At 39.6% G+C, this 16,393-nt stretch overlaps 1 protein-coding gene across 1 annotated transcript; it reads right to left on the bottom strand.

Moving 5' to 3' along the window:
• Window positions 1-8,793: 8,793 nt before the first annotated feature.
• LOC134658011 (uncharacterized) lies at window positions 8,794-10,731 on the bottom strand. The gene has a single exon (XM_063513609.1). The coding sequence runs from the start codon at window positions 10,409-10,411 to the stop codon at window positions 9,185-9,187; it is 1,227 nt and encodes a 408-aa protein (XP_063369679.1). The 5' UTR covers window positions 10,412-10,731; the 3' UTR covers window positions 8,794-9,184.
• Window positions 10,732-16,393: the final 5,662 nt, after the last annotated feature.

Genomic DNA, 16,393 nt, shown 5'->3' with positions numbered 1-16,393 from the left:
GAAATAGACGGAAACTGCGCGTCTCCATTCCCAGTACGGTTACCATCAGTTTGTCAGTGACATAAACGCCGTCGAGAACGTAATTTACTTTCTATACATCCCGTTTGCACGAATATGCGAGTGCGAGCGAGATGTATAGAAAGTAAATTACGTTCTCGACGGCGTTTATGTCAGTGACAAACTGATGGTAACCGTACTGCTGTATGCGCATCCATTCGGGTATGGTTTTCCACCACCGCGAACCCTCCACGGTGTCCTTGTTGATGACGGTACACACGCGAGCAATCTCCCGGCTCGTATTGTCGTCGCTGTCGGGCAAAATCCTGTTATAGTAGGCTCGAAAGAGACGTTCGTCGTTGCGCTTCACTTTGAAGTAGCGAGCAAGTCTCGAATACGCGTGCATAGTTATGTTGGTGCGCAGTGTGGTCTCATACCGCTTGGCCAGTTCTTGCACGATAAACGAGCGCAGCTTACCATCGTAACGACGGTGATCGCCAAAGTACCTAGTGTATGATTCGGCGTACGGTCCTTTGCCCTTCATCGCGTAAACGAAATTCAACACATCCGGTACATCAGGTAGAACGGGGGCAGTCTTCATGTAGAGATTGTAAAATATGCCCAGTTGGACGTAGATGCGCGACAGGTCACGCACGTCCCGTCTGATCTCTTCGAGCAGTCTGGATCGGCGTTGAGGCGAGAGAAGAGGACACAACGCGGAGCATAGACCGCGTTTGACGACGTAGATATCCAGGGTTTGCGCTGCGCCATCACTCAATTTACGTTTTCGAATCGGAGGCAGGTAGTTGGTACACTTCGCAGAGCTTCTGCGATGGTGGTCTGTACCACCGCACGACTTGCACTGTTTCTCCATTACTGACGAGCCAGAGTCGTCCGTCATGCTTATATAGGTGTACGTACGGACTGGGCCCGGCATGTATACGAAAAAACGCCAATAAGGTTCATAATTGTTTGTTTTATATGTCCTTTGAAAAGGACAACAGGACTCAGGAGGATAAGGTGTGCTGTTTTGAATAGAGATGACAGGTTACCGATGGAAACGTTACAAATTAAGTAAGTGGGTATGTAGGTTGAAATCAAATTCAACAAACAGTTAGGTTCGCAATCGCGAAAGGGATGCCTTTAGAATTCCGAATAGAGGTAACCGTTTCTTTTTTTAGGGTTCCGTACCCAAAGGGTAAAAACGGGACCCTATTACTAAGACTCCGCTGTCCGTCCGTCCGTCCGTCCTCTGTCACCAGGCTGTATCTCACGAACCGTGATAGCTAGACAGTTGAAATTTTCACAGATGATGTATTTCTGTTGCCGCTATAACAACAAATACTAAAAACAGAATAAAATAAAGATTTAAGTGGGGCTCCCATATAACAAACGTGATTTTTGACCGAAGTTAAGCAACGTCGGGCGGGGTCAGTACTTGGATGGTTGACCGTTTTTTTGCTTGTTATGCTCTATTTTTTGTTGATGGTGCGGAACCCTCCGTGCGCGAGTCCGATGGTCGGTTTTTTAAAATGTCATAAGGAAATAAGGTTTAACGGTCTTTTCGAGTGTAGATATGAGGTGTGCTGGATGTTCCTTGATCCAGTACCCTCATATCTACACTACTCACGTGATCTATACATCGACAGGATGGTTCGAGCTGCTGCGTCGAGTCGCTCCCGATACCGTCCCCGGCACGTGGAACAAAATTACCGATCATCTTAGTCAACTATGGACACCGTGGTTGGACGTGCCGGCCGCCAAATTCGGCTGTTGTCTTCAGACGGACGGCGTGAGCGTGAGTCTCTCGATGAATCGGTGCGCCAAGCCACAGATGACGGAGAAAAAGAAGAAGCGGTGCGTTGAGTACGACAGAGTTATAGCGGTGGACCCCGGCTCGCGCGTGCCCCTGGCCACCGTCGAATCAACCATATTCGGTCTACCATCTGTAGGCCACGATGTCTTCCGGAGAGGGCATCGTAACCTCCCGAGAGAAAAAAAATAAAACTCAGACGCAATAAGGTTGAAATTTCGATTTCAATTAATTTGTGTCTGGGACTCAGGGGGTTAAATGTCATGTAGTGAGTTTCGATCTAACTGGTATTAATATAACTTGAGTACTAACAGTGATGTGCTTAGGGATTTCAAGTAATGCGACGAAATAACGCTAGATGGCGTTAACCTCAATTATACATAGTGCTGCAGACATTTTGCAATAGTGATTGAGTTTTCACTTCTGCCGGCACTCCCTGAGTGCAACCCGTTGTTTTTTTTTCATTCATCCGCTGTGACAGGTCCCGCGTAAGACGCACCCCATTACGCGGGTGTTGTCGCAGTTTCCGCGCGTAATTTCTGCGTAATACGCCCGACAATTGGGTAGTTTTGAAAAAAACGTCTTACTAGTTTTTAAATTGTCGTGATTTTGCGTGCGTAATACGCGCTAGTTACGCGTGCGGCATAGCGACAATTCCCGCGTAAAAATCTCAAGGGATCGAAATTTTACGCACAAATACCGCACCGCCGCAATATTCATTCGTGACGTGACGTGACGTCACGCCAGTAAGGCAAAGTAGCGATACATTGCGTGCTGAATTATTTTGTATGGGAAAAAATAATAATAGTTATTAACCTCACTGAGATGGTGTACAGAGTCAGTATATAAATAATCACTAGCAAAAACAATTCGGTATTAAACGTCATGCAGTGGTATAACACATATGTACTCTTCAAATGTGTGCCATCTTATTCGGGCCCGCACTGGATGGCGCACACCATACAAAATATAAAAAAAAAAACGTTATGCCCTCTTCAACCGTCCGAACAAGGTGCAACACAAGGGGTACGAGCTCAATGTGCACCGGCACATTAAGCACTTGTCCAACGAGATCGTGCATGCGAGCATAAAGAGCGAGACTGTGGACCCGTGTCTGTTGAAGTTCGACCTGCTGCTGCTGTGGGAAAAGGTGCACGTTAAAAAAATACATTACTTTGGTGACGTCCGAATTCAAGGAAGACCTTCAGATGGTGCTGGTGTTGGATAGAGCAGATTTCAACAAGGATTGGTACATTCTGACACGCGCCGAGTGGTTCAAGGATTGTTCAAGCACGAGGGCTACGCCTGTTTCGGCCAACAATAAGCAGATGGATCACTTTGTGTACGAGACGTTCGACCACCGTGGCGTGTCGATGGTGTCGCGCAATCGAGCGTTGCTCGAGGACGAACAGCGGCTCGGATATCTAAGACTGCTATACCGGCAGCTATATTCCATGTTGGATGACGCGGGTCGTGCCCTGGGGTTCCTAGAGCCCCATGGCGCCGACCATTTGACCAATATTGTGGCCCGGTTTTACGCTCATGGCCAGGCCGCCTCGCGACACTTTTATTTGAAAGATCCGTATGCGTTTATGCACAGTTGCGCCAGTGTTTACGAACAATTGTTGGGCACGTAGATGTTGGGATCGTTAGACGACGCTATCGGCGCGGGCACTTGGCGACACATCTAGTGCCGTTGGAAAAGGTTACTTTATTTCTGTCGAGATCAGTAAATGTTATGGTAAACTCTAAATCGATCAGGCTCTTTAAAAATTGACCCATGTAAATTTCACTAGTCAGATGCGCCGGTCGGCCCTGCACCGCCACCTTTAAGGTATCAAGTTGTTAATTCGCAGCCGGGTATTCAATATGATATATAATTCACCCGTGTAGAAACATTTGACTGTGCAATTAATGTAACTTTAACTTTATATTGACTCCACTATATGGGACAGTCTGGTTTCTCCGCTATCATTCTCAAGATGGTGTTGGGATTGTCCCTCACCCGGCGCTAATCCGCGCCGGCGCGGCGGCTAATCTTGTCTGGAAAATAACGTAAAATAAAAATAATAAAATAAACTATTTTTATTGACAAAATCAAGGTGTTGAAGTCCCTGACTTCTGAGCTAGGTAAAAACCTGTGTTACAGAAGTCAGTGTCCTCTCCCAGACAATGGAAACCATATAGAAAACAGGAAATAATCTATTATGGCTTATTAACTACGTTTTCCATTTTGATTTTGTTTTTATTTTATATTAAAAGCAAATGTTTTAGTTGTACCTACTACCTAACTTGTACTACGCCTTTATAAAATGTAGGTATACATAAGGTTAACGAGTTGTCAGTTATGTACGGTGGTAAAGTTAGCCATTACCCAACGCACAAGTTTACCATGGAGCCGTATTTGCATGCTCGATCTAAAACTTCGTTATCATCAGTAAGGGGCCCACAGCGGCTAAACAATGGATAGCACTTTGGCAAGTCAATCTGTGGCATGCGGGTGTCGCAGCTCTAAAATAGTAACCAGTAACTTCAAACGACTTTAAAATCTATCCGAGATTTTTTTCGGATCAATCAGTTTTTTGCTGCCATTACCACAGGATATAACGAGGGAACACCACGCTGCGCTCTAAAACTCAAATAAAAGATGTAGCTCGAAAAGCGGCAAAGTTAAAGTGGACTGGGCTGGTCATGTCTGCCGCATGCCGAATGACTTGTGGGCCAAGATAACCACGGAGTGGGTGCCCCACGAGTCAGCAAACAGGGGATCCGGCAGACCTCGTCGGCGATGGCGGGATAACTTAGACTCCTTTTTGAGCGACTGGCCAGACGCAGCTCAAAACCGGGATGAATGGTAGAAGAGGGGGAGGCCTTTGCCCAGCAGTGGGACACAATAGGCTCACAATAATACCACAGAATAAATAATAGTACTAGGAACAGAAGATTCATTCTCTAACAAAACGCGTCTATTACGACAGATATGACCGCATAGGTGGCGCAAGCGCGAGCAGGCGTCCGATCCGTAGCGGTGCGCGGCAACTACAAAATTGGTGTGGGCCACATGTACTTGTAGCAACGCGACGAAATTGCGGTGTGAGCCATGGACCTAGGTTCATGGTGTGAGCCACGCCTGTTTATCAGTTTATCAGTTTATTTATTGCATCCATGGTAGTTACATTTGGTGTTACATAGTAAAAGTAAGTTTCACATGGGCCCTGGTAGGGCAGAGCAATAGTCTTAAATCTAAAATAATTATGCTAGGTACCATGAACCTATAATATTACGGACAGAGTTTCGCTTACAACACAACTGTGATTCCAACATCCACCAGTTTCATAGTATTTACGCGTGACACACACACATTGACAGCCCACATCCACCAGTTTGCCGTCAGACGAATCGAAACGTCATTGAAGTAAACATGTCGAAGAAAAATATAAAATATCGCGGCATGCGTAGTTAAATCCTGCTAGAATTGTACCGATCGAAAGAAAAAAAGTCACGGAATAACTTTTCATACTTAAGTTTATCAATTAGTACGTAAAATCACGATAATTTGTTGTTTATAAATTATCAAACTGCAAAACAGGAGTGTGACCAGGAACATGAATAGGGTAATTTCCCGAAAGTAGGGTAATTGATACCCTTCTTATTAAATCATTATGTATTAAGAGATCATTTAGGTAAATGGTTAAATTATTGATTGTGCATTTCAAACTAGGTTGGTATAGTAATTTCCCGATACTAAGGAGATTAGACGCTTACATGCATGTTTGATAGTTAACGTTTGTTTGTTATGTATTATATTTCTTTTGTTGAAAACCATATATGTTTCAAGTTAAATGTATAAATTAAAAAAAACATGACGAACTGATTTCATTACGATGCTAACTATCATTATTCATTAGGTATTGAAAATAATGTTTGCACAAAGTAATTGTGCAATATTGCGCATTTTCAAGACCTATAAAATCAGATACGTACACACCTTTTTTATTGTCTAACGTAAAACTGTCCTAATTTTTTTATTTGAAAACAAGGACGATATTAAAAATAATTGTTTCACCATTAGGGGAGAATTTGTGTTACATGGTAACACTCGTCTACACGCACACATTCAAACCGTCCGCCATTGCAGTGTCACAGTTTGTCTTAGGTGACAGTCCGTCCGTAATATTCTAGGTCCATGCTAGGTACTAGACAGTGTTAATGAAATAGTTGTATAATTTAGGTCCTATAACAATGGTTAGGAGATTGTAATTTAAATTTTAATAGCACAAATTTATTAATGTCTAGTAGATATTATTGATAATTGAAAATTGAAATTAACATTGAAATTGTAGGGTAGGTATATAATATTAATTTATTTAATAGTTATGTCAAGATTTAGAAATATTATGTTACACAATGTTTAATAATCATATATAAAAGATAAATGAAATAAAATTAATAAAAATGAGTAATAATTAAAGCTAATAACATTCGTGATCATTTTTATCTTCCAAGAAATCATCCAATTTATAGTAGCACTTGTTAACTAATAAGTTCTTCAACAATTTATTGAATTGTTTGTCTGATGTCTGAAGTTTAATGTCGTCACTGAGTTTATTGTATATTTTAATGGCCATCATTTTTGGACTTGTTTTGTGTAGCTGTAGTTCTGAACGTTCGGGTGGCGCCAGGTTATGCTTGTACCTACTTTCATATCGTCGAGGACGGTCTTCAAATTTTGGAAAGAAATGAGGATATTTTCTGACGAACTTACACATTTCAAATATGTAGATTGATGTTAATGTCAGGATTTTATATTTAATAAAATAGGGTCTACAACTGTCTGGTACTGTGATATTAGCTAGTGTGCGTATGCATTTTTTTTGCAATATGAATATTTCCTCTATATCTGTACTATTTCCCCAAAGGATTATCCCGTAATTAAGCCACGAAAAGGCGTACGCGTAGTAAGCCGCTAGAGCGCATTCGAAGTTCGTTGATCGTTTTAATTCTCTTAGAGCATATAAAAATGTCGAAAGTTTACTGGCTAATTTCTGGATATGTGATTTCCAATTGATGTGTATATCAATATTCAAACCAAGGAGGGTGAACGTATCTACACATTCTATTGTTTGTCCGTTAAAGGAGTAATTAATATCTAACGCGTTTTTTTGATATGGTCTAAATTGAATTAACTTGGTTTTTGTAAAGTTGATCTCTAAATTATGGTCTGTCAACCAGTCAGTTAGTTTTGTCAGTATATTATTTATGTCGTTATGCAGGTTTTGGTCGTTTTGACATGACATTAGAATCGAAATATCGTCCGCGAACAGTATACATAGGTCATCCAAATTCCCAGGGAGATTATTTATATATATTAAAAATAGTAAGCATCCGATACACGATCCTTGGGGAATGGAATGCTGAACTGATTGAGAGTCCGATTTAACATAATCGATCATTCCAGTTTGGTAGTCTAGGTGTTGTATCTCGACGTATTGTTTACGGTTCTCTAAGTACGAGGTGAACCATTTATGAGCTGTACCTCTTATACCTATTTCGTATAGCTTGTCTAGGAGAATTTTGTATTGTACTCTGTCGTAGGCTTTCGACATATCTAGTAAAATACCGACCGCATATTGTTTGTTATTTAAAATATTTAGCGCTTCTTGGATATATTTATATGTGGCCAGTACCGTTGAACGGTTCCTTCGAAAACCATTCTGACTTTCATTAAAAATTGAGTATTTTTCGCAAAATGAGTTCAGACGTTTACACATTGCTAGTTCGAAGATCTTTGATGAAGTCGGTAGTAGGGCAATAGGTCTGTAATTGTTGGGATCTGACTTAGTACCTTTTTTATGAATCGGCTTTATAATAGAAGTCTTTAGTTTGTCGGGGAATACTCCATCAAAAAAGGACTGGTTAACGAGCAGATAGTAAGGTAAGGTCAGTTCATCAGCACAGCTCTTAATTAATTTAGGCGGTAATTCATCGATGCCGTAACTACTTTTGTTTTTTAAGTTCTGAATGATCGCCCTTATTTCACTCGGCTCGACCGGTCTCAAGTACATGGTGTTGAGTGTGCGTGGACCCGGCCGCCCGCGCGGCTCCTCTCCCCCGGTGACTCGCCCGACGGATGCAAAAAATGCATTGAATGCGTTTGCTACTTGTTTCGGGTCAGACGTAAGATTAGTATTGATCGCTAATTCAATATTATGTTGTGGTCGTTTAGTGATTTTGTTTGTGCGCTCCTTTATTATTCTCCACATGGCTCTAGATACGTTCTCGGAATTTCGTAATGTTGCTATATAATGATTCTTTTTAGATTGTGAAATGGCGCGTTTTAGTAATTTTGCATATTGCTTGTAGTGTCTTATGAGGATTGGATTTTTTGTATAAGTAACTAAAGTTCTTAAGAGCCTTTTATGTTTACATGACAATTTTATCCCTTTAGAAAGCCATTTGCTTTTAGGTTTTGACTTTATTGTTGTTAGCTTTTTTGGTATGCATTTATTTAGCGTTTCTATTAATGTACTTTCGAAAATGTGATAATTTACGTTAACGTCATTACTATGTTGTAGTTTTAGTTTCCAATCGATTATTTGTAGCTCTAGTTTAAATTTGGATATATTATACGTATTAAACGACCGCTTGTGTGTTTTCCAGACCGTAAGATCCCTTTTTTGATTCTCATTAGTAAGATTAGTGTGTAAAAGAGTGCCTTTGTGGTCAGAAAATCCGAAATCATGGACGCGCGTGTTGAGGCATTTGTTTTTAAAATTTGTAAATATTAAGTCTAAACAAGTTGACGAAGTGTTTGTGACTCGTGTCGGTTCTTTGATATGCTGTGTGAAGTTATACTCTAGCATTAAATGTATTAGAGTTGAAGAACTTTTATTATTTTCTAATACATTGGTGTTAAAATCGCCTCCTAGAATAACCGATTTCTTATTGTATTTTTTACTCAAATGTTCCAAAACTAATCTCAATTGTGTGTAAAAAGTATCAATGTTTCTATTATTCCAATAAATTACAATAATGATTACATTTAACTTGGTAAGTTCTATGGCAGCGATTTCAATGACATATTCAACCGAGTAATCCACAATATCCTTTCGCTCCTCGTACGGCATGTCGTCCCGCAGTAGTATGCAAGCGCCTCCGCCTGCGTAGTTCGCTCTGCAGTATGATGATGCGAGGACGTATCCTCCGATGTTAATGATCTCACTTTTTTCTTTCGACAGCCACGACTCGGAAATGCAAAGTGCTTCATACTGGTGGTTATTATCGCATTCTAGTAGTGACTCAAGTAACTGTATTTTATTGCTTAGGCTTTGCATATTTTGATATAATATATTAAGGTTAGTGTTATTGTTGTTTCTAAGCGCCGGTGTTGTTGCGAAATGAATGGTTGCTTTGCCCGTTACTGGTATCTAGATCGGGAGTGTTAGAAATAGTGTTGTTTTGTGAGCAGGCCGAGTTGAAGTCTTCATGTGTGCTATGTGCGGTCGATGGATAGTTCGCGTGTACATTTTGTGTCTGTTGTTCTAGCGGGTATTGCGGTTCTAGGTCGGTGTCGGTGATCCTCCCGTTTACCACGAGCTTGTCGTCGCGGATAACAGCATGTTGACCGTTTTGTCGAGCTAGTCGTAAATTCGATATTAGAAGCTTCCTGTGTTCTAGTGCCTTTCCGGTTAAGTACTCAGAAATAGATATACCAGTGTTTTTAAAATGCCATGAATTTTTTAGGATATATTTAGCCATTCTTTTACTGATTAATTCAATTTTCAGTGGCCTAGTCGTCCTGCTATTTCGTCCTATTCTGGAAATATCTTCTATGTACCCAGTTAGATCAATACCTAGGACATCGTGACATAGGTATATAATACGGTTCTCAATATCAACCTCATGTTCGTCGCGGTATTCAGACAATCCGTGCAAGACTATTATTTTGCTATTATGTTCGTAGGTATCCTGCGATTTTTGATTTATTTGCTGGCCCAGTTGGTTTAATTCTTGCTGGAGTGTAGTGTTTTTCCTTTCTAGGGTTTTTATTTTACTCTCTATGTTTGCTATGCTACTTTTTATGCTAGTTTGCTCCGTAGTTATTAGGTTAGTGCGTAAAGTAATGTCTGTCTTTAGGTCAGCAATCGATTTGTTTATCTCGAGTTGTATTGTGTTTTTGAGATCGCTAAGTATTGACTGGTTGTTTTCCCTTAGTTTAAAGTCTAGCAGTTTACTAATATTCTCGAGGGTGATGGGGCTCTCCTGCCTAGGGTACAAATTTGGCGGGGTTTGTAAAGTGTTTTGGGGCTCTGGGCTAGTATCTGTGCGATCGTGTACGGAATCATCAACTGACATTGTTGTGTCGTTTAGATTTGGATTTGGTGCAACAGGTTTTCGAATTGGCGTATTATCATTTTTAGGCCTACGGGTGACATTATTGCACATCTCACAGAGCCAGTTTTTCTCTAGTGTGAAATGGTTGGCCATATAATATGCAGAAGTCATGTTTAGGCAAGATTGATGACAGTGCTTTCCGCATGCTGTGCATTTTATCATTTCGCTAGCATATTTAATTTCAAGATCGCAAACTAGACACTTCATTTTGCTTTGCTGTGTTTACCTTTCTGTTTGCTCGGGTTCGGCCAATCAGCGCGGAGGAGGGAAGATATCGGCGGTAGCTTTCCCTTTAGTTGAAGCGGGACAGGCGTATGATCGACCAATGGCGAGACGGTGCAGTTTGTCGTTTGTTGGTTTTTAAGTCTATCACATCCGTTGGGTCACTTTAAACAGCTATTTAAGCACTGCTGCTGCATGTTTTAAGAAGGGATTTAATGTTTTTTTAATCATTTATCACTTAGCTTTCACTTGGTATAACTTTTAGTAGGGTCTTCTTAGGTTTTATAGCACTTTGTAATTTATTTCGCGGGACGCACAAATACAGGTGTGGTATCTATCGCTCTCGCTCCTTCCGTCTTTACCTACGCCTGCCATTACTCTACGCGACAACATTTCCATCTTCACCACTTTAGATGGTTGTCCTCAACTGTGCGTTTCTCCAGAAACTTCCTGGCTTGCACAGCTAAACTGTAAAATGAATTGTCGCCTGCGGTATTTCCGAGCCGATACGACTTTCAAACCTTCAAGAAAAGAGCGTACTCTTATATCTTAAAGGCCGGCGAAGCATTTGTAACCCCTCTGGTGTCCATGGGCAACGGTAATTGCTTATCATCAAGTGATTAGTCTGCTCGTCTGCCTCCTATATCATAAAAAAACCGGTCAAGTGCGAGTCGGACTCGCGCTCCAAGGGTTCCGTACATTAAGCCCGACTCATGCTTGGCTGCACATTTCTTAGTAAAGTACTATTTTGTGTATTTTTTTTTAATTTTTGACCCAGTAGTTTCGGAGATAAAGGGGGGAGGGGAACGAACAGTCGGACAGACAGACAGACGCACGAGTGATCCTATAAGGGTTCCGTGGTTTCCTTTTGAGGTACGGAACCCTAAAAAGCGCGGATTAAGTTAAAATGCTGCTTGTAATGTTACAACCGTGTGTCTTGTAGGCAAACTTTGAGTTTGGTGTAGATAACTCGTGCGTCCGCGGGCTCGGTGATGTTCCATTAATATCTAGACGGCTTTGAACGCACTTTGAGCACACACGGGCACATTGGAGATTTGACGACTATGCTAAAATATGATGACACATGTTGAATTTTATAACAAAATCTGGTAAAATAGATAGCAAACGAGCAATTTATCACAATAATGTGGATATTAAAATAAAATATTGAAAAATTACAAAAATACAGGACCTGAAAGTTTCAAAATTTAAGTGTTTTTTAACTTGCAAAAATGATAAAAGTAAGGGTACCATTCGATTCCTTACATTTCATCCAAAAAAATATTGTATAGCAACTATATACATAAACGCAATATTTCAGCGACAAAAACGCAATTTTCTTGTTTTGTCCATATGTTGTCCATACTACAAGATGGGTTCCCAGAGACCTTGACGTCACGTTCCCTTGCTGTTTTGTATAGGGCGTTTCGCGAGTGAAGTGCGACTGTCGGCCTTTGACTACAATTTCTGACTTTTGTGTTACTTTAATGCAATGGGTCCCATATAGACATTTGATCCTAAAAACAAACCCGATCGATTGATACCATAAATGAAAATTAGTCATGTAGCCTATACAATGTCCGCTATCTTCGATTCTAAAATGGTCGTAATTTTCGAAGTCGCACCCCCGAGAACCTAAAAAACATGAAACATGTCAAGCGTTTATTCGACTGCAAATGTAGTAAATGCCCTTGCCGGGATTCGAACCCAGGACCGCGGCTTCACAGGCAGGGGACCCACTAGGCCCGACCAGTCGTCGACATTTTAATTTTATTTCACTTGCCTAATTATAAGGTTTTCAACTTGTCCTATTGTGAGTCATGCGGGCCTTATTACGGTATCTAGATAGGACCCCTGTGTCGGCTACAACAAAGGGACCCGTATTTAAGCACTACACTAACAGCCATATTCGAACTTTAAGATACGTCAAATACTAGATACTGAAACGATATGGATTGGATATGTCAGTGTCAAACAAGTGTCAATAGTGACGTTTCTTAAACAAACACGTCACTTTTGACACTTGTTTGACACTGACATATCTTGGTGATGTCTAATAGATATCTAGTTCAAAATCGGAATCAGGCCCTAAGGTGCAGCTTTGACGACACGCTTTTTTAACAAGAATAAAAATACAGATCCCGGTCATTTATTTAATGTGTTCATAACGAATACTTGTTCCTGAGTTAGGGATGTTTTCCATGTATCTAAGTATACGTATATGATATACCATCCTATGTATATAACTACATACATTTCTGAACATACTCACGTTTTCTTCAATAAAATTCTCCCGATGTATAGAAAGTTGAACGTGCCGCGTAGCCGCCGGCGTAGCGTAGTGGGTTTACGACGCGGCGCTACGCCGTAGGCACATACGAGTTTCCGAACTGCACTTAAACCGATACTGTGCGATATGTGACGGCCTGATTCGAACTTTAAAAAACCGGCCAAGTGCGAGTCGGACTCGCGCACGGAGGGTTCCGCACCATCAACAAAAAATAGAGCAAAAACATCGTGTTTGTTGTATGGGAGCCCCCCTTAAATATTTATTTTATTTTATTTTTAGTATTTGTTGTTATAGCGGCAACAGAGATACATCATTTGTGAACATTTGAACTGTCTAGCTATCGCGGTTCATGAGATACAGCCTGGTGACAGACGGACGGACGGACGGACGGACAGCGAAGTCTTAGTAATAGGGTCCCGTTTTTTACCCTTTGGGTACGGAACCCTAAAAACATAAACAATTTGCTAAAGATACGATATGGATCGGATAATGTCAGTGTCAAAAGCACGCACTTGTCCGGTTTTTTTAAATTTTAAAGCATATTATATTTTAATTAATACAACAAACAAATACTCAAGACGACTTCGCCATTTTGAAGTTTAACCGGAAAGCCCCTAGAAGCCATTATTTACTTACCAATTCAGAAATGTACAGATTCAGATATCATTTGCCAAATTGTTAAATAAATAGGAGTCTTATAACGCGTCAGCAAGCGTCAAGAATACCATCCGGGCTAGCACATGATTGGGGCGACAGTATCTCGCGGTGAGATACACTACCCGTCCCTCTTTTATTAACATAGTTAGAAAAAGACGGGTAGTCTATCTCGCTGCGAGATTCTGTCGCGCTAATCATGTGCTAGGGGTGCATTTCTGGGACTAAACATCAACTCAAGTCTACTCCAGGGAAATCAAACCACGCTTTAAAAATCCTCTAGAAAGGTCTTAAGTCTTTTATAACAATCTATATTCAACCTTAAGCTGTTCAAATAAGGTTCACTTTAAAATGAGTATATTACACTTATGACGTTATCCTATCATGGCGTTTCGATATTTGAAAACGTCTTATGTATTTACAGCGGTCCTAATTACAACCTTAAACTATGATAATTAAAGTTTATTTTCAAGTGAGTAAGCTGGGTTTATGATTTAAAAGTGTATTAAATTTTGCAATGGCTCGGAACAAGTGCCACGTTTGTTAAACTTGTTTGTGACGGTTATGGGATTAAAAATTAATTATTAATATGTCAAGGCGGTGTTGTTGTCTTTTTTGTATTAAGCAATGATGTACGTCACTAACTTTTATTTAATTTGCCCTGTTAGTTCATAACAATAAATATCTGGGAACCCAGCTTTGCTCGGAAAACATGTCAATGTTAATTATAAATATGTATATTTTATAGCTATTTTAAAAAACTATTTATGAATTAAATTAAATCCATACAAATACTTTTTTATATAATTTCTTATAAATCGCTAAAAAGCGATCTCTTCACGATTCAATTCATCAAGGTCCATATTGTGTTAGTTATAAACGAATCCTAATTATATTGTATGTTAATCATAATATGACATTTAAAATGTACACAAATGATTTATTAATTTAATTAAAAAAAAACCTAATAAATTACATGTATACATTCGAATGACGCTATTGTACCCACAACACAAGCCTTCTTGAGCTTACTTGCTTATTGGTGGGACTTAGTCAATCTATGTAAGAGTGTCCTATAAATTTATTTATTTATTGTAAACAATGAGAAATTGAAGTAAACTCCAATCACGCCGGCTCTTCCGTCATTTCCCGCGGTAACTGCAGAAAATATTCTAATAATAGAATAAAATTAATTTTCTCCGCCATTTTGCTTATACATATTTTTCAGCGAAGCGCGGCTTGAGGCTTTCCCTTAGAATATTGAAGCGTGACGCCACGCGACGGTGTTTTTCTTCAATATCGCCGCCTGCGCCGATTGTTAAGAATGAGATCATGCAATAGTGAACTAATCAATGTATTATAAATTTGAAAACTGCATTCTATCAAATACCCGGAGTTCTAGATCTCGAATCAGATTGAATAACTAGTTTTTGATTTTATTTAGATCTTTAAGGTCGTATTAATATCAAAATAAGATCAAAAGCGTAACAATTTATCAAATTTGAATCGGGCTCCGTAACTTAGAGATAAGTACTTTGGCTACCTATAAAAAGTTTAACAAAAAACATTGCGTTGACAGGTTGATGGATAAATTAAAGAACACAAAGGGATTTAAATTAAAAACAAATTCTTAATATGGGGCAATGTTAGCTTTATTATTTGTCTGGTGAAAACCAAGTTACTAATTGCAAAAAAAAAAATTGGTTGTCGCATGACGAATTCTGTTCTTACAAAATACATGCTCTGTATTTAAAATATCATTTATTTACTTATGAACATGCAACGACCAAAATCTCGAATAAAAGACTTAATGAATAAAATTAAAAGCGTACAAAATCAATCCCATTCCCATTATATATACGTGTATTAGCAAACAACCAAATTCCTCACCTAATTAAAGTACACATGTTATTGAAATGGATTAAATTCGCCGACCCGCGGGGGTCGTTTTTCATCCCACGGATTTGGGGTTTAATCAGATTAATAGTCTTGGCTCCCTTCCGGTTGTAGCCGTCCTCGTACGAGGCGCGGGTGGAGCAAATTAGAGGACATAGCGATAATCGAATTTAAACTACGGATGTGGAGTCAGATAGTTTCCACAATTGCAAAATTTCGGATGTATGGGTATCGAAATGATCGAAAGTTTTCTTAATTTCCTATGATACAATAAATATTGAACATCGTCAAAAAATGGAATTTGTATGAAAATGTATGTTGTTGTCGCGTAAAATAGAGATAAATAATTGTACCTATACATTTCGGCACTTATTTTCTAAGCACCAAAAGTCAACCTTGCCGGCCATTTTTCAGAAAAAAATTGTTTTAACCCGCTAACTCTTGATCTTTTCAACAGATCTCCGTCGCCATACAGCGGGGCAACGCTGCTAGTGTGATGGGGACCTTTCGACCCGGCAGGCCACAGAACGGGTTTTTAGGTAGGTTGTAGGTTAATTCTTTTTGTCATATCCTTGTTATATCCATGTGTTTATGTCACTAAATTATATCTCAAATACCCCAGAAAGTGAAAATCAGTGACCTCTTAAACTACTCTTTTAAGTATGAAAAATACTTAGAACAATAATTACGAAAATTAAATAGACACAATAAGGAAATAAATAAAATAAAAGCCATTTATTTCAGACTAATAAGTGTCCATAGTTTGTTAGTGACAAGAAAGCACTTAATATATTAGTACCTACCTAAACCTAAGTGTAGCGAACCTAAGTGAAATCTTATCTTATCTTATATTAGGTAGCAAAACTGTAAATCGCTTCCTGCTATGCCTTGTGCCATATATATTAATTCGAATGGCATCAGATCCGCGGGTAACGAGGTGCGACGATGCAATGTGCCGACACAATATTGACGATATTACAGCATTTCAGCATATTGGATACGATACGGTTAAAACATAATACACGCATGACGCTTAAGTTATTACGTGTCCTGTCCTTTACGATACGGGGACATGTTGCGTGCATTGCGCATCGCGGTCAATGTGGCATCTGTCATATAATTCTATA

Source organism: Cydia amplana, chromosome 21 (assembly GCF_948474715.1).
Source record: "Cydia amplana chromosome 21, ilCydAmpl1.1, whole genome shotgun sequence".
NCBI classification, from domain to species: Eukaryota; Metazoa; Arthropoda; class Insecta; order Lepidoptera; family Tortricidae; genus Cydia; species Cydia amplana.
Note: the sequence above shows the minus strand (reverse complement) of the source record. Positions and strands in the feature narration are given on the sequence as shown.

Coding starts and splice junctions, on each gene's coding strand:
- LOC134658011 (XM_063513609.1), bottom strand. CDS start 10,411: ATGAAGTGTCTAGTTTGCGATCTTGAAATTAAATATGCTAGCGAAATG.